Source organism: Mustela nivalis (assembly GCF_964662115.1).
Source record: "Mustela nivalis genome assembly, chromosome: 10".
NCBI classification, from domain to species: domain Eukaryota; kingdom Metazoa; phylum Chordata; class Mammalia; order Carnivora; family Mustelidae; genus Mustela; species Mustela nivalis.
This window is the reverse complement of record NC_139029.1, coordinates 110,747,530-110,773,426: the sequence shown is the minus strand read 5'-3', so window position 1 is coordinate 110,773,426 and position 25,897 is coordinate 110,747,530. Positions and strand designations below refer to the sequence as shown.

The 25,897-nt window shown below is 41.1% G+C and overlaps 1 protein-coding gene across 2 annotated transcripts; it reads right to left on the bottom strand.

Annotated features, from left to right (window-relative positions):
- Positions 1 to 7,339: 7,339 nt before the first annotated feature.
- Positions 7,340 to 25,164, bottom strand: ANP32E (acidic nuclear phosphoprotein 32 family member E). Of its 2 annotated transcripts, none has more exons than XM_082686016.1 (7): positions 24,647 to 25,164; positions 20,987 to 21,136; positions 20,256 to 20,378; positions 19,134 to 19,296; positions 17,445 to 17,623; positions 11,420 to 11,478; positions 7,340 to 9,901 (listed from the first exon to the last, which is right to left on the bottom strand). In XM_082686016.1, the coding sequence occupies exons 1-7, from the start codon at positions 24,947 to 24,949 to the stop codon at positions 9,862 to 9,864; spliced, it is 1,017 nt and encodes a 338-aa protein (XP_082542142.1). In that variant the 5' UTR covers positions 24,950 to 25,164; the 3' UTR covers positions 7,340 to 9,861. The 2 variants fall into 2 exon arrangements, with proteins under 2 accessions (XP_082542142.1, XP_082542143.1); XM_082686017.1 differs by having other exon boundaries at positions 11,424 to 11,478; positions 24,647 to 24,715.
- Positions 25,165 to 25,897: the final 733 nt, after the last annotated feature.

Sequence of the window (25,897 nt, the reverse complement as noted above, 5' to 3'; positions counted from 1 at the left end):
ACTAAAATTAAACATTTACAGGGGCACCTGGCTGGCTCAGTAGGTAGAACATGTGACTCTTGATCTCAAGGTTGTGACTTCAAACCCCATCTTGGATATAGAGATTACTTAAAAATAATTTTTAAAAAATTAAAGGATGGGTCTATGTTTCTATAGAATTAGCAACTATAAATTTTTTGTAAGATCTTACTTTTAAGTAATCTCTACACCCAACATGGGGCTCAAATTCACAACCCCAAGATCAAGAGTCACATGCTCTATGAACTGAGCCAGCCAGGTGCCCCAGTGTCCTTTGGTATTTTATAAAAACTGTGTACACCCAAATATTATCTGAAATGTGACTTACTAATCCCAATAAAAGTATAATTTGATGAGTTTTTCTTCAATAGTTTGAGACGCTTCTAACAAACTCCAGTTTAGCTGCCCCTGCCCAAAGGAAGAAAAACTTGAGTCCTTAGCTGCTGCCCTTTGCAAACTTCCCCACTGGAAGGATTCTTTCCTTTCAGGAGAAAGAAAAAAAACAAAACAAACAAATTCTCAACCTATGTTAAACCTCTTTATCATTTTACATGTGGCCTAAGTGTCATTTTCCAGTGCTTTGTCTATGAGTAGCTGGTAGCTCTAATACTTTCCAGAATTGATTTGCCCTTAGGTACCAACTTGACTGAACTCTTAAGACTAGGATCCAGCAATTTTGGCTTTAAATAGGGAAAATGAAAATAGGAAAACCATAAAACAGCTGGCTAGCTCCTAGAAACAAGCAGTAAAGGTCACGGAACAAAGGTCACCCGAGTGCAAACTTAAGCATGCACAAAGAAACAGCAGCAAAGTGTCCTGAGCTCCAGTTGCCTTTCCACCTTAGAAATCTTGAAAACGGGGGCGCCTGAATGGCTCAGTGGGTTAATCCTCTGCCTTTGGCTCAGGCCATGATCCCAGGGTGCTGGGATCGAGCCCCGAATCGTGCTCTCTGCTCAGCAGGGAGCCTGCTTCCCTTCCTCTCTTTCTGCCTGCCTCCTTGTGATCTGTCTCTCTGTGTCAAATAAATAAATAAATAATCTTAAAAAAAAAAAAAAGGAAATCTTGAAAACGTACAGAACACACCAATGTTTATACTTGCTAACTTGGATGTGATGTTCATGAATGGGAGCCCAAGAATAATTCAAATTTCAGATTAAGGAAGAAATTAATTCAGATTAGGGAGAAATCAGAAACTCTGTAAATCCTCAAGCGAGGGATGGAAAATGGAAAACAAACAAAAAGAAAAATGGATGAAAAGGACGGTCCTAAGGAAGGACCCGGCCGGCGAGTTCCTGTCCGCGTTAGGGTAGCCGAGCGGACCCAAAAGAGGAAAGAAGCGGAATAAGGACCACGGGCGCTTTTCCGACCGATGGTTGGCGCGCGAGCTGCGGGTGACTTCGCCACTCACTACCCCCGCGCCTGCGCAGCTCGCTGACTGGAAGTTGCGGGAGCGCGCCAGACCTCACTTATCTAGGGGATGGGAGGGGCGGGAGGGGCGAGGTCACGTGACAGGGATTGCGGCGTTTCTGGCCCAATCCAGGGCATTTCGGAAAGCGCCCTTGCAGAGCAATTCGGGTAGCCCCGGTTCGACCAGAAGCTTGACCTCTTTTTAATATCCTGGCTGTTCGAGTCTCTTCTTGGATCTAAGAATCTGGTTTTGTGCAACTTTCTGTCGTGCGTCTTGCAAGTCAAATTAGGGGCACAGTCTGGAGTGATGGGCGCTTTTTATTTCCTTTTCTCCATAATTAGAGGGTCAGCTCTTTAACTTCAAGGCCTTTTACCGTCTCCCCAAGACGCTCAAATCCGATTCCTACTGCTGGAGACTCCAGCATCCCTGGAGGGCGTATTGTTGTAAAAATAATACTCTAAGAAAAGAAAAACTGGTTTATCTGTATCTCAAGGCTTGAGGATTGGGGAAATTAAAGTAAAAATTTTAAAAGGCAGGTGTTCCATAGGACTCCAATAGATAACTTACCTCAAAAACGCACCCCCAGGGCGCCTGGGTTGCTCAGTGGGTTGAAGCCTCTGCCTTAGACTCGGGTTGTGATGCCGGGGTCCTGGGATCCAGCCCCGCGTTTGACTCTCTGCTCACTGGGGAGCCTGCTTCCCTTGCTCTCTCTTTGCCTGCCTCTCTGCCTAATTGTGATTACTGTCTGTCAAATAAATAAATAAATGGTTTTTTTTATTTTAAAGATCATTTATTTATTTATTTATTAGAGAGAGAGAGAGAGCACAGGCAGACAGAATGGCAGGCAGAGGCAGAGTGAGAAGCAGGCTTCCTGTTGAGCAAGGAGCCCGATGTGGGACTCGATCCCAGGACGCTGGGATCATGACCTGACCCGAAGGCAGCTGTCTAACCAACTGAGCCACCCAGGCGTCCCAATAAATGTTTTTTTTTTTTTTAAACGCACCTCCATAAACCCCCCCCCTTTTAAAAAAGATTTTATTTATTTATTTGACAGAGATCACAAGTAGGCAGAGAGGCAGGCAGAGAGAGAGAGGAGGAAGCTGGCTCCCTGCTGAGCAGAGAGCCCCCAGGACGCTGGGATCATGACCTGAGCGGAAGGCTTTAACCCGCTGAGCCACCCAGGCGCCCCCCATAAGATCCCTTAATCTCAGTTTAAGCATTTAGGGATCTCTGAGTGGCTCAGACGGTTAAGTGTCGGCCTAGGGCTGTAGTCATGATCTCACGGCTCTGGGACTGAGTCCCTAGTCAGGCTCCCTGCTCAGTGGAGAGCCTACCTGTCCCTCTGGTTCTCCCCCTACTTGTGAGCTTGCGCTTACTCTCTCTCTCTCTCTCTCTCTCGTTCTCTCTCAAAATTTTTTAAAAAGGGATTGATATAAAAATCTCTCCGTCTTGTTTTCTTAGGCCTTCTATCAAGAATCTAAAGCAGCGATGCTGGGATAAGATTACCTGACGATGTTGTTGGTAAGCCCCAGAGGAGTGTGAAAGGAAACAAGGCCTTAGAGAAGCTCCATCTTAAGGCTAGAGCCCTTAAAGTGAAAAGGAAGTGGGGTAAAAGAAAAATGGTTTGAGGCTGAGTTCTAACGTTCTAATCCTTCACCTGCTGACTGCTACAGCTACAGCCCAGGAACCTTGGCAGTGGGGAACCAACAGTGCAAAAAGGAATCAACAGTATAAAAGGATAAAATGTCAAATAATAAAAATAAAATAAATATAAAATAAAATGTCAAATAAAATGTCAAAACAATTAAAAAAAAAAAAAAAAAGGATAGCACCCTCCACATTTCCTATTACAGAGAGCTTGGTAAAAATAAGCACCCCCTCGACCTGGAATCCTAGTCAGAAAATTTCACTCATTTCCTATAAATGCTAAATCCTTAACACAGCAGAAATGAATTCGTTCTTAACTCAGAATATTCTCGTAAATGGTATGAGGTGGGGCGAGTGCAGAACTAAAAATGCTGGACTTGCACTGACTTCTCTGCCAGATTTGCAGAGTGATTGTAATTGCTGCTTCCCTTGCAGATGCTAGTTTTCCCTGGTGCTGCTCTCATTGGTTCTTAAGTATAGTTGCTTCAACTGCAGTTCCTTCCAGTACACTTACAGGTTCTTCTATGAAGCCATCTTCCTCAGTCACAGCTGTCCATAGAAGTGATACTGAGCTCCCCTGAGCACACTGTGCTTCTCTGTGCTAGCTTCTCTGTACCAAGAGAAGACTGGGAGAAAATGCCTAGACACAGAGAAACTAAGTCACCTCAGGGAGCTAACTCCGGGGCTGTGGAATGAGTTTATCCAGTTGAAGTGGAAGCACAGATCATGGCTATCATCTTGCAAAATGGCGCCATCTGAAAATTTAATAGGAGAATCACAGAAAATAGGGAAGTGTTGGATGTCAGTTACTTCTTAACAGCTGGAATGGGTTGTTTGTGGTTTTGGGTTTTTTTCTCGCCAGCATTGCGTGCCTATTGATGGCCTGTGTCAGGACTGACCAGTAATGTGGATGTGTCCATTTGTCAAATGATGGCCTTAAGCAAAAATTTGAGTTATTTGTAAATATTCATACATTTGAATAAGTCATAGTTGCTTCTGGGGCGCCTGGGTGGCTCAGTGGGTTGAAGCCTCTGCCTTCGGCTCAGGTCATGATCTCAGGGTCCTGGGATTGAGCCCTGCATCGGGCTCTCTGCTCAGTGGGGAGCCTGCTTCCCTTTCTCTCTCTGCCTGCCTCTCTGCCTACGTGTGATCTCTCTCCCTCTGTGAAATAAGTAAATAAAATCTCTTTTTTAAAAAGTCATAGTTGCATCTGATTCTTAGAATTGCTCTTATGGGGTAACCCTGCTTCAGGCTTATTTCCTGAAACAGTGACTAGATTTGTATGAAATAAAACTATTTTACCAGTATATATGCTATTTTTAAAGATGCTCCTGGAGATCAACCCAGTTTATAACTTCCATTTTGTGGTATAACCTATTCTCATCCTTCAAGTTAGGACTGATCAACAGACTAACACAAGTCACTACCTCGGGCTGATTAGTACATGAAAGAGGAATGCAGTAGTAGAATGCTATTATTAAGTAACAGCTGTAGAAGATCATTGCATCCAATACTAGGAACTGAGGGGAAATTTTCAGCAACTGAGAGAATGTCACATGTTCCAAAGTCTCTCTTTAAAATACAGAAGGAATAGGGGCGCCTGGGTGGCTCAGTGGGTTAAGCCGCTGCCTTCGGCTCAGGTCATGATCTCAGTGTCCTGGGATCGAGTCCCACATTGGGCTCTCTGCTCAGTAGGGAGCCTGCTTCCCTCTCTCTCTCTCTGCCTGCCTCTCCATCTACTTGTGATTTCTCTCTTTAAAAGAAATAAATAAAATCTTTAAAAAAAAAATACAGAAGGAATAAACACTACTTAAGTGTTTTGAATCACAGTCTCACAGAATTGCTTCATTATCTACCACCTCCAAAAACATTTAGTGTAGTTCTATCATTTTCTTTAACCAAGGGGAAAAAGGCTTTAAATCTTTTAAGACGTAAAACACACGCACACAAAAATATTAATTTTAATAAACAATTTCTATAGTTGAGATATACTTCAATATTTTCCATATCTCAAGGAGCAGAGTTCTGTAATTAAAATACCTTTTCAATATTAAACCATAGGCAATCATGAAAACATTACTTAACATATTTGTGCCTTGACTTTGTAAGATACATTCCAGAGTTGTCTATAAATGAAACATGATGAAGATATTTTTTAATTTGACAGAGAGCACACAAGCAGGGGGAACAGCAGAGGGAGAGGGAGAAGCAGACTCCCCATTGAGCAGGGAGCCCAACAAGGGGCCCGATCCCAGAACCATAGGATCATGACCTGAGTCCAAGGCAGACACCTAGCTAACTGAGCCACCCAGGCGCCCCAACAAATGAAACATGTTAAAAATCAGTTTTCCGGGGCGCCTGGGTGGCTCAGTGGTTTGGGCTGCTGCCTTTGGCTCGGGTCATGATCTCAGGGTCCTGGGATCGAGCCCCGCATCGGGCTCCCTGCTCCGCAGGAAGCCTGCTTCCCTCTCTCTCTCTCTCTGCCTGCCTCTCTGCCTACTTGTGATCTCCGTCTTTCAAATAAATAAATAAAATCTTTTAAAAAAAATTAAAAAAAAAATCAGTTTTCCCTTGAAATACAAAAGACAGCAGAAAAAGTGTTGGTTCAGGTTTCAATCAAGGTGAACACGCAAGAATTGTTTGTATTATATTATCTAAGGATTCTGAAGAAAAAACTCTGCAATATAAATGACTTTATTTTTATTTTTTTTTTAAAGATTTTATTTATTTATTTGACAGAGAGAAATCACAAGTAGATGGAGAGGCAGGCAGAGAGAGAGAGAGGGAAGCAGGCTCCCTGCTGAGCAGAGAGCCCGATGCGGGACTCGATCCCAGGACTCTGAGATCATGACCTGAGCTGAAGGCAGCGGCTTAACCCACTGAGCCACCCAGGCGCCCTATAAATGACTTTAGATTCATTCGTTAAAACTATTGGTTGGGGTGCCTGGGTGGCTCAGTGGGTTAAGCCTCTGCCTTCGGCTCAGGTCATGATCTCAGGGTCCTGGGATCAAGCCCCGCATCAGGCTCTCTTCTCAGCAGAGAGCCTGCTTCCTCCTCTCTCTCTGCTTGCCTCTCTGCCTACTTGTGATCTCTCTCTCTCTGTCAATAAATAAAAAAAAATAAAAATAAAAAAAAATTTTAAAAAAACTATTGGTATACGGGGTGGCGGGGGTGCTGAGTCGTTAAGTGTCTGCCTTCGGTTCAGGTCATGATCCCGGGGTTCTGGGATCGACCCCCATGTTGGGCTTCCTGCTCAGCAGGGGCCATTCTTCTCCCTCTCCCCTTCCCCCTGCTGTGTTCTCTCAAATAAGTAAATAAAATCTTAAAAAAAAAAAAACTGTTTGTGTACAGCGGATTTATAATCACCATAGTTAACTGTAGATAAGTTACTTCAACTATAGTAACAAAGTTACTACTTCACACTAAAATACAGAAAGTACTGGCTCATTTGCCACAAAGTGAATGGAACTAGAGGTTATTACACTAAGTAAAGTAAGTCAGAGAAAGAATTATCATATGACCTCACTCTTATGTGGAATTTAAGACACAAAACAAGAGGATCATAGGGGAACAGAGGAAAAAATAAGATGAAACCAGAGAGGGATTCAAACCATAAGACTCTTAAATCATAGGAAATAAACTGAGGGTTGCTGGAGGGGAGTCGGGGTAATGGGGTGATGAACATTAAGGAGGGCATGTGATGAAATGAGCACTGGGTATTGTATATGACTGATGAATCACCGACCTCTACTTCTGAAACTAGTAATACATTATATGTTAGTTCACTGAATTTAAATTTTAAAAAATTTAAAAGTACTGGCTCAGTTTGCAACTCTGAAAGGAAAATTAAGGGAATCCAGAACTTTTTCTGCTTCTTGGACAAAAAAAAAAAAAAAAAATAAGGCAGATGATGGGTTAAATTATTATATTATAATACCTCTTGACATCCAAGTGTTTGAGAACTTCAAGCTGTTTTTTTTTTTTTTTTAAGATTTTATTTATTTATCAGAGAGAGAGGGGGAGAGAGCGAGCATAGGCAGACAGAATGGCAGGCAGAGGCAGAGGGAGAAGCAGGCTCCCTGCCGAGCAAGGAGCCCGATGCGGGACTCGATCCCAGGACACTGGGATCATGACCTGAGCCGAAGGCAGCTGCTTAACCAACTGAGCCACCCAGGCGTCCCCCAAGCTGTTTGTTTTTAAAAAGACTTTCAAAAAGCCCCCAGTGGTGGTGTTCAAGAAGTGAATGTCATACACTGAAACTAATAATTAACAACAAATCTTCCATTTATTTGAAGCAATTCAATTTCAAAACTTTAAGTTACAGCAGTCACAGAAAAAAATAAAACCAGGGAACGGTCAGAAACAATAAAAGAATAATCAGGAGTGCTGCATTTTTTTTAACACTGTCATGGCTTTATTCAAAACACAGTTGCACAAAAGTATTAACTTCAAAGTTTTTAAAGGAGAGTTTTGAGGAAATTTAACACACTATATACATACTGTCATACAAAGAGCATTAAAATAGGACCAAAAACTTCTACAAAATATAAAACCCACCCTTACTTATTTGCATGAAAATACCACCCACAAAGCTAAGTAAGTCTTAAAAAGTTATCTGGAGGCTCTAAATGCTGTTTTCAAACCAAAGAACTCTAATTTTGATTGCACAATAAGATGATTGGTAAGAAAGTCATTATATAGATTTCATTCTAAAAATAAGTATTTTATAGTCTGGCATATACAATGCAATGAGAATTCTTAGGGACTAAAACAGTGCTTTTTAAGTGTTAAAAAAGGAGTAAAATGTTAGCCTTTTGGAAATACCCGTCCCCCCCACTAAACTTATTCCATGAGTTTTATTTCAGTCACTTGTACAACTTTTTTAGTTTACCCACAAATAACTTTGTAATTTTTACTTTAAAACCCCAAGTCATACATCTGAAACTAAAAAAGAATCTCTTCACTCCGTAATTTAAATGTGTCCCAGTATAGAAGTATAACTTCAATTAATTTGCTGATACTAACTTTAAAAAACTCAGATATTCAAAACAGCGGAAAAAAATTAAGCCAAGATTTGAAAAGCAATTGCCTTGAACACGGAGCCTCCGCAACAAAAATGGGAATGTACTTGTCTACTTATATTATCATATTTAGTAACTGTAAAAAGAAACACACCCAGCCTAAATAGTTTTCTACTTTTAGTGGGTTTCCACTTGAAAACAAATCTTAATTTTAGCATTTAGTTTCAAATATTTTTCCAACTGTCCAGTGTATTCCAATTAAAAGTTACATCTGGTAATACCTTAAAACTGTAGGAGGAATAATTAAAGGTTCTACTCCGAAAAATTAGAAATACTTTGCAAGTGTAGTATCTAAACCATTTGGGAAGCTAACCTCCCCCCAGATTTGACCTGAATGTCTCACTAATTATCAACAGGCAATTGTTCTAACTTTTGTGGAACAGCAATGCTACTTATGAAAGCTTGCTCTGCTTTTCTTTCTTCGCCCTCTTAATACAGTCTGTACATCTTGTCAACCAAGAGAGTTACAATAACCAGAATCTGTTGCATAAAACTGTATTGATAATAGTATTCATAGCTCAGAAAATACTCAATTTCTTTCATTTAACTTGTTTAATGAGACCATCTGAAAAGGTTGCTGAGGTATAAAAGACTAAATAAAGGTCTTCCTGGAGAGCCATAAGTTCCCCAACTTGTTTTGGAGATAGAGGGAGGGGAGTGAAACAAGAAATGAAAGTGATCAGAAAGGAATTGCTGGGAAGAAGAAAAAGAATGCACACTTAAAAACAAAACGAGGGGCGCCTGGGTGGCTCAGTGGGTTAAAGCCTCTGCCTTCAGCTCAGGTCATGATCCCAGGGTCCTGGGATGGAGCCCCACGTCGGGCTCTCTGCTCTGCAGGGAGCCTGCTTCCTCCTCTCTCTCTGCCTGCCTCTCTGCCTACTTGTGATTTCTCTCTCTCTGTCAAATAAATAAAATCTTTAAAAAAAAAAAAAAAAAAAACGAAATTAACAACCGCTGACATGTCGTGATTTTCAGTGAGAAAAACAAAGGGCTCACCTGCGTATCTCTGAACTTAGTACAAGCATTTTTCCTTCAAAAATAAAATCTTATTAGTCACCTGGCTTAAAAGGTTTCAGAAGCCTCCACAAAAGCCTTGAACTATATTGTTGAACAGAACCTTTGCTATTTTGCTCCTACTTTCTATGTTAATCATGTGACCAAAAAAGCACCCAAATACCCATACCCCAAAAAAATAAAAACAAGTCATTGCCTTCAAACTAAAGATCTCTGGGCCACCTCTAAAAATATAACCAACTTATCAGTCAAGAGACTATTTTCATTTCATATTCTAGCTGGCTGTGATTTCAGTTAACTTATAAATATTTTTATAACCTTATGAATGAAATGCACCAAACTACGCCTGTGTAAAAGTGATCATGTTTTAATTATGGACTAAAAATAACTAATACAGTGAGCCTGAATGAGAAAAATGAAGATTCTAAATAAATTTCACAATGGGGACAATGAAAATTTTTTCTCTACATATGATATGATCATTAACAAACTAGTAAATCTTATTTGGAATGATAAGGCAAAAATAGTAAAACCACACTTTTCCTATAAAAAGTTACAGGTTATCTTCCGTAGGGATCGCTATGGTACATGAAGAAACAAAGAAGATGGGATCGATCACTCTATTGCACACCCAGGAACAATAGGGAAACTGGTCTTAGAATGATCTAGTCATCTTCTTCATCTCCATCATCTTCAGCATCTCGTTTCCTTTTTTCCCCTCGAAGACCTTCTTCTGAAAGAAGAATGAAAGAAAAATTTACGATGTATTTTTTACAAATGAATTATTTGTCAAATTACAGTTGTGAATCTATCTTATTGAAAACTTAATGGCATAAAAAATCATACATCAAGTTTCCTCTCTGAATTTCTTTCAATTTTGGTGTACTGAACAGACTTATAGACTTAGAAATCCATAAATAATGATAGCTTGCTGTGCACCCTTGTGGCCAAATCATGAAGTACCGACCAAGAACTAGGGGTCGGTCATTAAGAGTCATTAGCAATGGGGTGCCTGGGTGGCTCAGTGGGTTAAGCCTCTTCCTTTGGCTCAGGTCATGATCCCAGAGTCCTGGGATCAAGCCCCGCATTGGGCTCTCTGCTCAGTGGGGAGCCTGCTTCCTCCTCTCTCTCTGCCTCTGTGCCTACTTGTGATCTTTGTCTGTCAAATAAATAAATAAAATCTTTTAAAAAAAAAGTCATTAGTAAACTTTTAAATTTATTTTGAAAGGGCTAGGTAAAGAGTACTAGAGAGCAAATCTCAAAAGAACATTATCTGGGAGTTCAACTGCTCTTCTCTTAGGGACAAAGCTTCATTCATCCTCTTCAAAATGAAAGACCTTAGAAAATAATAAATTAAGCTCAAGGTTATCTCATCTCTTCATACCAGCTTTGAAAATAAATGTTATAGGCTGGGTGGGTTTTTTTAAATGAAATTATTGAATGCCTTGAGAAAATTACTTTTTTTTTTTTTTTTTAAGATTATTTACTTATTTGACAGAGAGAGAACACAAGTAGTCAGAGCAGCAGGCACAGACAGAGGGAGAAGCAGGATCCCCACTGAGCAGAGAGCCCCATGCTGGGCTCAATCTCAGGACCCTGGGATCATGACCTGAGCCAAAGGCAGACGCTTAACCAACTGAGGTACCAAGGTGCCGCAGAAAATTACTCTTTTAAAAAGGTTTTATGGGGCACAGTGACTTAGCCAGACATCTGCCTTCAGCTCAGGTCATGATCTCAGGATCCCGAGATAGAGCTCCACATGGGATCCATGCTAGGCCTGGAGCCTAAGATTCTCTCTCTGAGGGCACCTGAGTGGCTCAGTTGTTAAGTGTCTGTCTTCAGGTCATGATCCCAGGGTCCTGGAATCGAGCCCTGCATCAGGCTCACTGTTTGGCAGGAAGCTTGCTTCTCCCTCTCCCACTCCCCCTGCTTGTGTTCCCTCTTTTGCTGTCTCTCTCTCTCTCTCTGACAAATAAATAAATAAAATCTTAAAAAAAACAAAAAACAAAAATTCCCTCTCTCCCTCTCCTTATACAACCCCCACTACCACTTGCATGCTCTCTCCTTTCTCTTAAAAAAAAAAAAAAAAAAAAAGAAGAAGAAGAAGGTTTTACACCTGTCAAGGCACTCTATGTTACCAAAAGCAAATCAGGGGCCAGTAATAATTTGAATTATTATAAACACATTCTTTAAAGCATGTGAATAATAGCTCTAACTTTAATGTCAGGATTCCTTTTATGGCAAATGCAACTTACCCTCTTCTTCTTCTTCTTCCCCTTCTTCAACATAGTCATCATCATCTTCTTCATCCTTGAAAACCAAACATTCAGTTTGAGAATAAAAAGCCTTGACATACTTTTCACCATTTGGTAGTAATACATTCCAACAAAAGCAAAAAAACTATGGTTATTCTGTGAATGTTCTAACAACCTCTGCCTAACATATGTCTTTTTTAAGAACGCAACTAAATCTAGCTTATGAAAATAAGTTACATTTTAGACCAGCACTGTTAAAAAGAATTTTCTGGAACAATGGAAATGTTCTGCATCTGTGCTGTCCACACGTGGCCACTGAGCATTTAACATGTGATCAGCACAAGGGCGCCTGGCTGGCTGAGTCAGTAGAGCATGCAACTCTTGATCTCAAGGTTGAGTTCGAACTCCACGGTGAGTGGAAAGATTACTTAAAAATAAAAAATCTTTAAATAATTATAAAATAAAATAAGGGCGCCTGGGTGGCTCAGTGGGTTAAGCCTCTGCCTTTGGCTCAGGTCATGATCTCAGGGTCCTGGGATCGAGTCCCGCATTGGGCTCTCTGCTCAGCAGGGAGCCTGCTTCCCTCTCTCTCTCTCTCTGCCTGCCTCTCTGTCTACCTGTGATTTCTCTGTCAAATAAAGAATAAATAAAATCTTTAAAATAAATTAAAATAAAATGGGGCCAGTACAAATGAGGAACTCAATTTTTCATTTTATTATATTTTAACTTAAGTAACCGAAATGTGCCCAGTGGCTACTGTAATGGACAGAGTTAACATGACAATTTCAAAGAAAGGTTTCCTATTTTATAGAGTGAGACAGAAGTTACCTGAATCCTAGCCCCAACATAGTTACATGCATTGAATAAGTCACTTAATGTCCCTGGACCTCATTTTTCCAATCAATAAAAGAAAGTGTTCATCTAGAAAGATCTATAAGTTTCTCCTATACCTAAAAATCTACACTTCAAAATAGCAATGTCAATAAAACCACAAAACTTGATCTACAACTTTTACGGAAAGAGCTATTCTGGATAGCTAAGATGTAAACACAGCCTTGAAACATCATAACAGGTTTTTTTGTTGTTGTTTTTTGGTTTTTTACTTTAACCAATTGGGATAGAAATCTCTAAAGTGCCCTTCTACCATTTTATGCTAAACCTAACAAACCTTTTTCTTAAATAATCAGTCATAATCATTTGATCATGAACATAACACTAATTAGTATTTCCTGATTCCCTCAAGGCCTATCAAAATTATGTAGGATGGTTTTCTCCTTTTAAAAACGACCCTGAGGGTGCCTGGGGGACTCAGTTGGTTGGGCGACTGCCTTCAGCATGGGTCATAATCCCGGACTCCTGGGATCAAGTCCCACAATGGGCTCCCAGCTTCATGGGGAGTCTGCTTCTCCCTCTGACCCTCCCCCCTCTCATGCTCTCTCTCTCATTCTCTCAAATAAATAAAATCTTTAAAAAATAAATATAATTTATTATATTTATTATTTATTTATTTTATATTTTAAAAAATAATAAATAAAAATGACCCTGGCCTCTACTTTAAATTGTATCTTTTCCTAGTTTTCATGCCTTCTTTTTTTCAATTTCACTACTTCAATTTTAATCTGCTATGGATTCAGAAAATAGACTGTCAAGGGGCGCCTGGGTGGCTCAGTGGGTTAAGCCGCTGCCTTCGGCTCGGGTCATAATCTCAGGGTCCTGGGATCGAGTCCCGCATCAGGCTCTCTGCTCAGCAGGGAGCCTGCTTCCCCTTCTCTCTCTCTCTGCCTGCCTCTATGCCTACTTGTGATCTCTCTCTGTCAAATAAATAAATAAAATCTTTAAAAAAAAAAAAAAGAAAATAGACTGTCAAGCTTATTAGAGAATTGAATATAAGAGAAAATAGGTTTAGAATAACAGCTTGAACACTCACCTACATAGAAAGAAAATGTCTTTTGTTGCTATAGTTTGGCTAATCAGAGATCTTTTACACTTACCACCATGTTCTAAATAGTTGAGTTCTACCATATGTTTGAAAAAAAAAAAAGAACCAATCAAGGGTCTCCCCTCCAACCCCACAAAAGTTTAATGCTCCTTAAAAATACTTTTAAGTGGCAAATGTCAAGAACTCCTGGGTAGTTAGGGGAAAACTTGGACAACTCATCCTTTCATAGTATCCACAGCCCCATTTGTGTCTAGAAATACTAAACTGAACCTGATGTCCCAGCATGTAGGTAGAATCCTCTGAGAAACCTGACTGTAGGAAACTTGTATCAGAAAACAATCTTATAGAACCAATTCAAACACTGAAAAGCATTCTGTACCAGAACACTATCAAGATACAAAGAGGAGAAGGAATAAATGGGGTAGTCAGTAGCATAAAAAGGAATCACAATAAAAATCAGAGAGCCTATAGCTTTAAACTAAAGCAGAAAAGAAAGGAAGAGAGGGTAGAGGAGAGGGGACAGGGAAGGTGGAGGGAGGGGAAGGAAAAGGAAAGAAAGAAAAAAGAGAGAGAGAAAGAAAGATAAGGGACACATTTTAAACATCTCAAATCTGTGGAGAATGATAAATGAGGATGTTTAAGTATTTGTGATTTTTTAAAAAAACACCTGAGATACTAATCACATTTATACTTTGACAATTTAGAAAGCCCCAAGTCTCAAAATCTAATTGCTTCTCCGGATTTTGTTTTAAACAAAATATGCTCAGATTACTTGAGTCATGCTTTTAAGCCTTTCTTAAAATGGGAAGTACAGCTGACATACAGTATTATGTGAGTTTCAGGGGCACAACACGGTGATTCCACAAGGCTGCACCTTAAGCTTTTGCTCACAAGGACAGCTATCATTTAAGCCTTCAGTGTTTAGTGTCATCTATTAGATGATATCCCTCAATAAAAACAGCTTTCACCAGAAGCCTGTTCAATAAAAACTATGCTTTTCCCTAACTAATGGGAAAGAACTGTTTGCTCATTGTACTCTGTATAGTCCAGAGGGATTACAATTCCCAATTCTTCTAAAGTCCCCATCCCCATTTTTTTTTTAATTTTTTATTTTTTATAAACATATATTTTTATCCCCAGGGGTACAGGTCTGTGAATCACCAGGTTTACACACTTCACAGCACTCACCAAAACACATACCCTCCCCAATGTCCATAATACCACCCCCTTCTCCCAAACCCCCTCCACCCAGCAACCCTCAGTTTGTTTTGTGTGATTAAGAGTCACTTATGGTTTGTCTCCCTCCCAATCCCATCTTCTTTCATTTATTCTTCTCGTACCCACTTAAGCCCCCATGTTCCCATCCCCATTTTTAAAGAAATATACTACACAAACATAAAGCCCTTCTTTATACATATTAATTTCTGACCTCTGAAGAGTAACTGAAATAAAAATGATACTCAAAGCAAAAACAGCTACTCAATTCCCATTTCCATCTCCTTTTACTTTCTTTTTAAATCTCAACAGTCTCGGAAGCTTGTACTGACTTTCATCTTCTAGAAAATATGTTTAAAACGTAACTAATTAAAAATACTAAAAACATCATTAATATTCAAACCATTCATCATGTTTGAAAGCTTCTGGTGCGTGCTAGCCAGGTACTATACTGACCTGACGTTGTGGTTATCATCTCAGAGATTTTTTTTTTTTTTAAAGATTTATTTATTTATTTATTTGACAGATGGGGATCACAAGTAGGCAGAGAGGCAGGCAGTGAGAGAGGTGGAGGCAAGCTTCCTGCCGAGCACACAGCCCGATGCGGGGCTCAATCCGAGGACCTGGAATCATGACCTGAGCCGAAGGCAGAAGCTTTAACCCACTGAGCCACCCAGGCGCCCCAAGAATCTTTTTTATTTTTAAGATTTTATTTATTCACTTTTGCAACAGAAAGAGAGAGGGAGAGGGAAAGCATGGGCAGGGGGAGGGACAGAGGGAGAAGCAGATTCCCCACTGAGCAGGGAGCCCCACTGGGGACTCAGTCTGGGAGGAAGCCCCACCTGGAACTCAATCCCGGGACCCTGGGATCATGACCTGAGCCAAAGGCAGATGCTTAACCAACTGAACCTCCCAGGGACCCTGACTATGTCACTTTTAGTTAATGTTCCCCAAAATTCAATGGAATGATCAACACAAACATTTGCAGTTGCTTGAAAGTCATTTTTAAACTACTTAATACTATACAGACTTAATGAAGAATTCCTGACAAAGACAAAAGCCAAATAACATGAGTCTATTATTTTATTAAATAACTTAAAACTTAGACACCTGGGTGGCTAAGTCAGTTAAGCATCTGCCTTTGGCTCAGGTCATGATCCCAGGGTTCTGGGATCAAGTCCTACTTCTAGCTCCTTGCTCAGCAAGGAGCCACTTCTCCCTCTGCCTGCCGCTTCCCCTACTTGTGTTCTCTCTGTCTATCTAACAAATTAACTCTTTTATAAACAAACAAATAAACAAACAGGGGCAAAATATTCATGCTGCATGCTGATGTGTAAACTGAACAGGCTGATTTTCTCTAGGAATGCTTAAATGCTTATTGTACAGCTGCTGACTCACTAAGGCCCCAAACAAGTTTAAGTTCTATTTTTCCACATTAGTTTCATATTTAAAATGGTATCAGAAAAAAATTATCATTGATCAGCGATATTATCTATCTAACCAATGTAAAAGTCATTAGGAGAACAAATAAGAATACTAACAACTTCTAGTCTAAATAAGACATATTATTTTTGATAATAAAAAACTTGAATTATGAAAATAAAACTCAGTAATTTAAAAACATTAGGAGGGAACAGTCATTCCCAGGAGCTAAAGATCATTTGTTCAAGTCAACTGACACTTCCTGTGAGCTTACTATGTCCCTGTCAGTGTACCGAGATGCTGATATACAAAGACAGATGACCGCCCCCTTAAAGAACTCACCATCTAGGAGAAAGTGGCCAAATAAACAAGGTTTTACAAAAGTGCCTACAGGCAACAGAAGACTAACTGAGATTCAAAGGTAACAGAGGAAGGAGAGATTATCTATAAAAAGTTACACAAAGCTTCTATAAAAAGTTACAGAAAGCTTCTGACAACTCCAGAACTAAGTTTTTAAAGAGCTCACAAAGCATGATCTAAGTTTTTAAAGAGCTCACAAAGCACGCACAAAGGCACAAAGCGTACTCTCTCTCTCTCTCTCTAGTATATACATAAGTAAAATGTTACTAATGTGTACATAAAATCAGTGCACTTTCCTGGCTTCAACTATACTTATGTTTACCTTCGTAAAAAAGAAAACAAAGTTGATCAGAAAGCATCGGTAGAAAGTCATTTCAGATAAGAGCAAACAATGTATCTACAGACAGAAAGGCAAGAAGCAGCCTAGTATGACAATTAAATTTGGCATTGAGGGAGAAGAGGCTGGAGAAGGAAGCAGGGGCCAGATAATGATGGGCCTTATACACCTGGGTGGCAACAGGGAAACATTAAAGTGTTTCAACATTAAAGTGATACCATCACATCTGCATTCAGGCTAGGCAGGCACAAACCGAAACATGCAAGAGACACTTAAGTGGTGACACTGTATTCAGACAGGCCATTTGGAAAGCTACTACAAAACTATAAGCAAGAAATCATCAGGGCAACGAAAGTTTTCCCGACTGCCTACAATGTGCCAGTGACTAGACACTTGACATATATTATCTTGTTAAATCCTTCAAAGAAGCCTAATAGGTTGATACAATCTTTGTTTTACAAAGAAGGAAGCTGAGGGTCCAAAACTTTTATAAAATGTTTCCACCACACTTTGAATTCTGGGCAGAATGGATTTGAAAGATATCTGGGCAGTAAAATCAATATGCGTTTAGGATTATCTGGATACGGTCTGAGCTGGGGGACAGTGGGAAAAATGACAGGCAAGACAGATACACTCAGACCCACACGTTAGGAACAACCTTCAGACTTCTACACAACTCACTATTTATAGTACTTGGCCCTATGCCTAAATAATTAATTTTCAGCACACATAAAAAGTTCCTATTCACCTGGATTTCTTCTTTCATTAAGTATGAGAGGCCCACTTCCTCTTCTCCCTCTCCCAGCTCTGAGCCTGCTTCATCTTCATCCTCATCTTCATCCTCCTCCTCTTCCTCCTCCTCTTCTTCATATTCTTCAGGTGGACCAGCTTCATCTTCCTCTTCCTCTTCATCATCTTCATCTCCATCTTTAAAAATATTTTAAAAGATGAGCAAGTGGCTGAGCAATTTTTCTTGCAAGTATGTTGATCCTATCCACCCTTGCCCCAGTCACTTCAAATTCTTAAGCCTACGAGTAGGTAGAAAGTATCTCAGGGTGATTTTCTTTTTTTAAGATTTCCCTTTTAAGGGGTGGGTGGCTCAGTTGGTTAAGCGTCCGACTCTTGATTTCAACTCAGATCATGATCTCTTTTATTTATTTATTTGACACAGAGAGAATGAGGGCAAGCAGGGGGTAGGGACAGAGGAAGAGTGAGAAACAGACTCCCCACTAAGCAGGGAGCCCGAGGATGTGAAGCTTGATCCCAGAACACTGGGATCATGACCTGAGCCAAAAGCAAACACTTAACCAACTGAGCTACCCAAGCACCCCAAGAAATACAGTTCCTATTTTTTTTTTTACTTTTTTTTTTTCCTAAGATTTTATTTATTTGAGAGAAAATGCAAGCAAGCTAGAGCATGAGCCGGGGAAGGGAGAGGGAGAAACAGACTTCCCTGCTGAGCAGAAAGCCCAATGTGGGACTCAATTCCAGGACTTTGGGATCACGACCTGAGCCGAAGGCAGATGTTTAACCCACTGAGCCATCCAGGTGCCCCAAAATATGGTTTCTAAATACTGAAATATTTCCAACATACAGATTTTCATTGAAACATTACATGCACTAAAGTTTGTTTTACCTTGTGGACATTTCAAAACCACCTTCTCTTTCATTCTGTCATTTTCTATCAGATTTCTTTTTACAGTAAAAAATTTTCAACCAAGAGTAACAGTGTCCCATTACTAACAAGAGCCATTCCATCATTTGATCTGTTAGTCACCCATTTATCCAATAATATATATTCACCATCTAATTCTAGAACATTTCCATCACCCCCCACACCCTCCGCACTTCAAAAAAACCCATAGTCATTAACAGTCACTCCCCATTCTCCTCTCACCCAACCCTGGCAACCACTACTCTACTTTCTGTTTCTATGAATTTGCCTATTCTGGACATTTCAGACAAATGGAGTCACACAAAATGTGGCCTTTTGTGTCTGGCTTCTTTTACTACACAGAATGTTTTCAATGTTACAGCATGTATCAGTAGTTCATTCATTCTTATGACTAAATATTTCATTGTATGGCTATATTGCATTGTTTATCCATCAATTGACAGACCATTTGGGTTGTTTCTATTTCTTGACTGTTACGGATAACACTACAAAAAAGAACGATTCCTTTTTTTAAAAAAAAGATACTATTTAACAAGTTCCCACTTTTACCAGGTAGTGGTTAAACAAGTTTATATGGAATAAAATTTCACAGAGCTTGACAGTATAATAATCATTTAATTCCCCAAAGGTATCAGAAACCTGAAAGAAGAAATACAGGATTAGGGCTGTGGGTTTTCTAATTTTTCTTGTCTTACTGACATCTTTTTTTTTTCAACACCTAAATATCCAAGCCCAATCGAAATGGGCAGCAAGAATGATTACCTTCATCCTCCTCTTCTGAGTCTGGAGCTTCATTATCCTCCTGATCAAATCCATCTAAGTAGGTGATTTGCTGCAGCAGCTCAAAAATACTTTCTCTGTAATCTTCCAGATTTGTGATCTCACAGTTAAACAAGTCGAGACTTTTCAAATTTTTAAGATTTTGCTGGAAAAGTAAAAGGTTAAAACTTAAACATTTCAAGATTTTAAATACTATGTTCTTTCTTTTTGATTCATGAACCAGAAAATATATATTTGAAATCGAAAGAATGACTTGGGGGTTTTTCAAATTTTATGATGAAGAGTTTTGGTATCAATTATCTCTCATTTTTAAAAGATTTATTTATTTGAGAGACAGAGAGAGGGAGGGAGCAAGTGAGCACAAGGGGGGGAGAGAAAAGGGAGAAGAAAAGGCAGGGAAGCAGGATTCCCATTGAGCAGGGTAGGGAGGGGGCTCAATCAGATCTGGGACCTTGGAATCACACCTTAGCTTGAAGGCAGAAGCTCAACCAGCTGAGCCACCCTCGCACCCCACCCCAACCCCCAATAGCAATTCTCTTAATGAGGCCCTGTATGTAAACTCCATAAGAATAGGAACTTTGTTTTTTCACCACTGAATCTCTAGCACCTGGCTTAATGCCTTACTATAGAAGCCCTTTAATATATTTTGTTGACCAAGTAGGTACATAAATAGGCAACAACAATAATGTATTTAGCTTAAATCCAGTCAAGCTCATTGTCAACAATATCAACCTTCACCCAAGCTTTTTTAAATTGGAGCAACAATTTTTGTGAGTTTCACTTCATCTCATACCAGGAAAGAAAGGAGCAAATAAAATAACTAAAAAAAAAATCAAGAAGGAAGGAAAAAGAATAGAACTTAATACTAGGAAATTTAAAACCAGATATTCAACTCCTTAAGTTAATGATAAATAAATTTCTCTTAGATTTAAAAATTTATCTGTTTCACTTTAAGAGAAAACAGTAAAACATATAGATACATATAGATAAAAACCTGTAAGAAATTCAGAAGTTTCAAAGAGTGAAATATAAATCAGCAAAAAAACACAAGCAAATCTCAGCATATCAGCCAAAAAATACCAAGTTCAGAAACTTTCCACTCACCAAAGCTTCTACTGTACTGAGATCTTTGATTTTGTTTCCACTCAGATTGAGGTAGGTAAGATTAGGACATTTCTCTGCCAGGACTTCCAAACCTCCAGAAATTATATTGTCACTAAGTTCCAACTATATATTCAACATGGAGGAAAAACAAACAATGATGAAGGCTTAGAGCAAATCAGATTTTTTTAAGGTTTTTTTTTTTTTTTTAATTTTTTAAATAATCTTTACACTCCATGTGGGACTCAACCCACAATCCTGAGATCAAGAGTTGCAAGTTCTGAGTCAGCCAGGTGCACCCAGATTTTTAAAATATACCAATTTAAAGAAGAAAAACAACTGTCATTCTCTCTAGCTTCAAGAGACTGTCACAACTTATTAATTTCCAAATTCCTACCCATAATCACCAAATACTGTATTAGAACTCCTATATAATAAGCTTCTAACACAAGTTTGGTTCCAGATGTGTTACAGATAGATTTTATGTTTCAGAGAAAAACACTTGGTAGATATTAAACCCAAATTGATATCATAAAACAATTTCATTATTAAACTTATTTTTAAAAGCTGTATTAGAGCTGATTCTAAAAATCCTACATAACCCATTCTCTTATCTCTAGAAATTCAGAACCTTCTAATTAAAAAGCAGAATGGTTGTTTCATTTGGCCAAAACCTAGACATACTAGCCCTGGGCATCAAAACTATGATGATTTTGCACTTAATACCAACTTACCTTTCGAAGTTTATTTAAGCTGGGCAACCGGGCCAGTGAACTTAGTTCCACATTAGCCATACTCAGAAACTCTAGTTTTTTAAAAGTATCATTCAGACCTTCAATTTCCCCATTGACACAAAGGCAATTATCAAGGACTAACTCTGTCACCTGTAAGACAGAAAATGAATGATTCTTTACTTTGAGTCTGTTTAGCAAAAGACCTAGGTCAAGACACACTGGAAATGTGAATATTAAAACCATGAATCCCCCTCATACAGATCCTTTTCATTCTCTCCTCCCCCATTAAAAATTTAAATGCAATCTAAAGTCATCATTATAAGTTAAACTTTTAAATTTAAACTTAGACCAAGTAGTTCAATGCCTGCTCAAATGCCTGGTGCATAAAAAAATAAAACTTTGGGGACGCCTGGGTGGCTCAGTTAAGCCACTGCCTTTGGCTCAGGCCATGATCCCAGCATCCTGGGATTGAGTCTCACATCGGGCTTCTTGCTCCGCAGAAGCAAGTGACTCTGCCTGCCACTCTGCCTGCTTCTGTGTGCGCGCGCTCTCTCTCTCTGACAAATAAATAAATAAAATCTTTTTTTTAATAAATAAATAAAACTTTGAAAAAAAGTCCCATGTGAAACTTGCTTCTGCCCCTGATAAGAAGGATTCTGAGGGCATATATTTACGTAGTGAGGGGACACCCAGACTACTGGGAAAGGATTCAAGTGAGCTGCCCTAAAACAGCAGGGAGAAGAAAGGAAACTATTTTGTTCACATTAAAACCCCCTTATCTTTAGTTGATAAATGCCACCGTAACTCAAAAATACCTTGTTACCTTTCATGAAGAAATGTTAGAAAGCTCATTTTGAGAAAGCTGGCTTTCGGTGGTTACTTGTTCTTAATGGCAGGGCCAAACAATGTCACCCAGAACAATACATCCTTGACAAGATGTTATTTCTCCGTAACACCCTGGTAGCATTTTTGTGGACTTCTCCCCATTGCGGGGTGGACGGGGTAGTTAGGCTGCATCCCCTTATCACATCAGAGCTGTAGAACAAAGCCTCCTGTTTTGTTAGACTCAATCTAAGGGGAAGACAGGAGATCCTGTATCTCCACTCCCAGTGCAAAAATATGTTTGAGGAATTCTGAGGGCTAAAAACTAAACAAGGAATGCCACCTTCTTTATTTGAATATGACTTTGACATAATTATTTTAGAGACCAGAGTAGACATATAATCTCTGTTTAGAAGTAAGGAAGCCAAGGGGCGCCTGGGTGGCTCAGTGGGTTAAAACCTCTGCCTTCAGCTCAGGTCATGATCTCAGGGTCCTGGGATAGAGCTGAGATGGAGCTCTGTATCAGGCTGTCTGCTCAGCAGGGAGCCTGCTCCCCCCCACCTCTGCCTGCCTCTCTGACTACTTGTGATCTCTCTCTGTCAAATAAATAAATAAAATCTTAAAAAGAGAGAGAGAGAGAGAAGAAAGGAAGCCAAGGCCCAAAGGGTAAGAATGACTTGGCTAGGGTCACACACTTAGTATGACAGAGCTGTGCTTCCACTCTAAATTTTCTGATTCCTAGTCCAGGTGAATGGAGGAGAGAGGGCCAGCAGATTTGGTGTCAGAAAACCAGTTCTTCCACTTGAGTAAAGAACTTCACTGCTAGGGACACCTGGGTGGCTCAGTTGGTTAAGCAGCTGCCTTCGGCTCAGGTCATGATCCCGGCGTCCTGGGATCGAGTCCCACATCGGGCTCCTTGCTCAGCGGGGAGCCTGCTTCTCCCTCTGCCTCTGCCTGCCATTCTGTCTGCCTGTGCTCTCTCTCTCTGATAAATAAATAAAATCTTAAAAAAAAAAAAAAAGAATGGTTGTTCCTTATATCATTTAAAAAAAAAAAAAAAGAACTTCACTGCTAATTTGGATTCTAGAATAAAATCCATCTTACAAGTCTGTCTGAAAGAGAAAGGTAAATAACAAACACAAAAAGTGTTTTGTAAACGATAAAGAGCTATACAAATATAAGAGATAGTTATTACACCCTAAGGGAGGAAGGAGAGGCTGCAAAAAGTCAACGTCTGGCACCCCCCAAAATTGTAGAGGAAATTCCTATGGGTAGGTAAACAAAAGAGGGTGGGGGAGCAAATCTACTTTTCCAACCCAAGACATACAAAAAAGCATTCTAAATCTGTGCTCCTGAGAGGAAGTTTTTAAAGTTTGATTTTGTTTTCCTGCAGCCCCCGAAGAGTAGGCCCTGGAAAACTCCCAGCTCTCTCTAGATGATAGTACCGACTCTTTCCTTCTCCTTGCCTTTTGCTAATTTCAGGGAAACCAGAGACTTAAAAAAGGAAAAGAAAAGAAAAGAAAAAAGTATATAAAGACCTTGGGTTCCCACTCCGCGCACGTCGCCACAGCACACCAAACAGACCTACTCGTCTTCTGCCCTGGAGGGCACCGGCACCACCCTCACCCCTGTTGAAAACAACTACATCCCTAGAATCCACTTCTAGTGTTAATTTCAGAGGCCTCAATTAACAAGACTCTTGACGCTCTCATCTGCGGTCTGAAGTGCCAGGTTCCTAGCTGGCCAGCTGCCGCGCTCTCGGCAGTAGCCGCTCCGACCCACGGGAAACCCCACACGGGGCGGGGACTCCTCAAGAGAAAGAGGGGTCGCCTCCCCGCCGGCGTTCCCAGCGCCTCCGCCCCGGGCGGGGAGGACTGGGAAAAACCGAGGAGGGTGACCTAGAAAAGGAGGCGGAAACGCCTCCCGTCCGACCCCCGAAAAGTTGGCGGCGACCAGCTTCACGTGGCCCCTCCCAAACCTGTCTCTTTAACTAAGGGGACAGCAGCCAGAGAGCATCATTTCGTTTCGCCGAATCCATCTTTAAAGCACAAAACTACTACGACCCATTTGAGTTTTTTGAGACCTTCTCCAGGGATCAAATTCGGAATTGCGGCCACTACGACAGGACACGCCGAATATCGTGACACCGCGGGGGGACGAAGAGGATTACGCCTCGCGTCCCCTCCTCACCTCCAGTCTCTGCGGCGACTCCCAAAACTTACTCGCGGCGGGGAACCGACCGCTGACCCAGATTCCGCCCCACAGCGGTCAGCGCGCGCCGCTTCCCGGGGGAGTGGGCGCCGCCAGCAGCAGGCGGTCCTCAGACCGCCGGGGACCCCATCCCGCGCCCGGCGCGACGTCAGACACCCGGGCCTCGAGGAGGGGGGCACCCCCCCCCCAAAAAAAAGAGAAAAAGAGTTGCAGCATTGCACAAAAGTTGGACTAACTTCTCAGGCGACGATGGCTGCGGCAGGGGCAAGTGGGACTGGGGGGTCGCGCCCACGCCGCCGGCCCCGGGGAGGAGAAGGGAACCAAGCGGCGGAGCGGACCCCAGCACCCCGCTATCCGCCCCCACCAGGCCTGGACTCCCGATTTGTAGAGAGTCTAAAGAGGCTAAGACCCCCAGGCACACACAAAAACGCCCCTAGAAACTTAAACCCTTCGCCATTTTAAGTAGAAGATTTTAATGATTTAACACTTAAAATTAAATATCCCCCAACCCTAACCCCAGGTGGGGAATAATTCATTACCCCTCCGCACACACATACCCGGACCCCCAGAAACCCGATCCTATGAATACAGGTCTGTGGGGAAGGGGAGGGGGCTGAGTCATCTCACCTCCTCCGGGGCTCTGTTCCTTAACTCCAGGTTAATCCTCTTCTTCATCTCCATGTCCTCCTCCTGCTCTTCTGCTACTACTCCCTTCCCTTGCCTTTTCCTGCCTTTCCCACTACCCCAACCCTTAAATTTTAAAAGATCTGGAAATGAATGAAAAGAAAAGCAAATATAAACGCCCACCACCTCCAGATAGGTGTGGGGGAGAAAGAAGAGAATAGCAAATGGAGTCCAAGGAGTTGGGACTCTAACTCGGCTGCCCCCACCTCCTTGTCCACACACTCGCGCGCACTCACACGCACGCATACACACACAAGCACGCACACAGACGCGCGCGCGCGCACCCCCCCACACACATACACACACACAAACGCGCGCGCGCGCACACACACACACACACGCGCGCACACACACACACACACACACACACACACACCGCAGTTCCTTCCCCTTCAATGGCTGCTCTGAGACTGAGCCTCCATGACACGGCACCGCCAACCCCCTGGCCTACACTCCACCCACCTCCCGAATGTATTGGTTAATTCTTCAGCATCGCCCTGCTTCATTGGACTGCATAAGTGTCCATCAGTCGTCTGGGTGGACCTGAACCAGAAGCGCTGTATCTATTGGCTACAACCAAGCGCGCAGTTAACTCCGATAGGTTCGGGAGGGTGTTCGTCCTGGGGAAAGGATTTTGAATCCCAGTAGCCCCCCTTCTTTTCTTTGTGTGGTTGGCGCGCTTTCCCCGGGCGTACGGGCGGTTTTGATACCTGCTGGATTTGTTTTTTTCGGTTTTGTTTTTAGTGTGAGATGGAGGAAGAAAGCAACCTTATTATGGGCCCAGGTTGCAGGACTGATCATTTTGCACACAAATACGCACTAGCTCTTGGCTGTTTTAAAGCCCCTTGCAGCCGAGGTGCACGTGAGCTTTCGTGGCACTGCCCGGCTGGGGATAGGCTTCTGGTGCAGAGCCAGACGCTGGATAAAGATAGTATTTTAACTTCCAACATGAAGGACTGAACGTTTTTGAAAACAGTTGGGTGAAGTATATAAGTTAGGCATCTTTAAACAAAACTAGCCTGGAGGAATTGTTACTGAGGTAATTGTTGCTGTAATGAACACTAAACAAGACCTTGGAGGAAAAACAGTGCTGGACTAGTTCGCATGGAAATGGTACTGCAATGCCGCTCCTTTCTCATTTCCCTTTGGTTGGTTTCCATGGATATCTCTAGGTTAAATGTGCTTTTATATTTT

Coding starts and splice junctions, on each gene's coding strand:
- ANP32E (XM_082686016.1), bottom strand. CDS start 24,949: ATGCGTGCGTGTGAGTGCGCGCGAGTGTGTGGACAAGGAGGTGGGGGC. Junction 20,379..20,986: donor GCTTAAATAAACTTCGAAAG/GTAAGTTGGTAT, acceptor TTGAATATATAG/TTGGAACTTAGTGACAATAT. Junction 11,479..17,444: donor TAATGAAAGAAGAAATCCAG/GTGAATAGGAAC, acceptor TTGGTTTTCAAG/GATGAAGAAGATGATGATGA.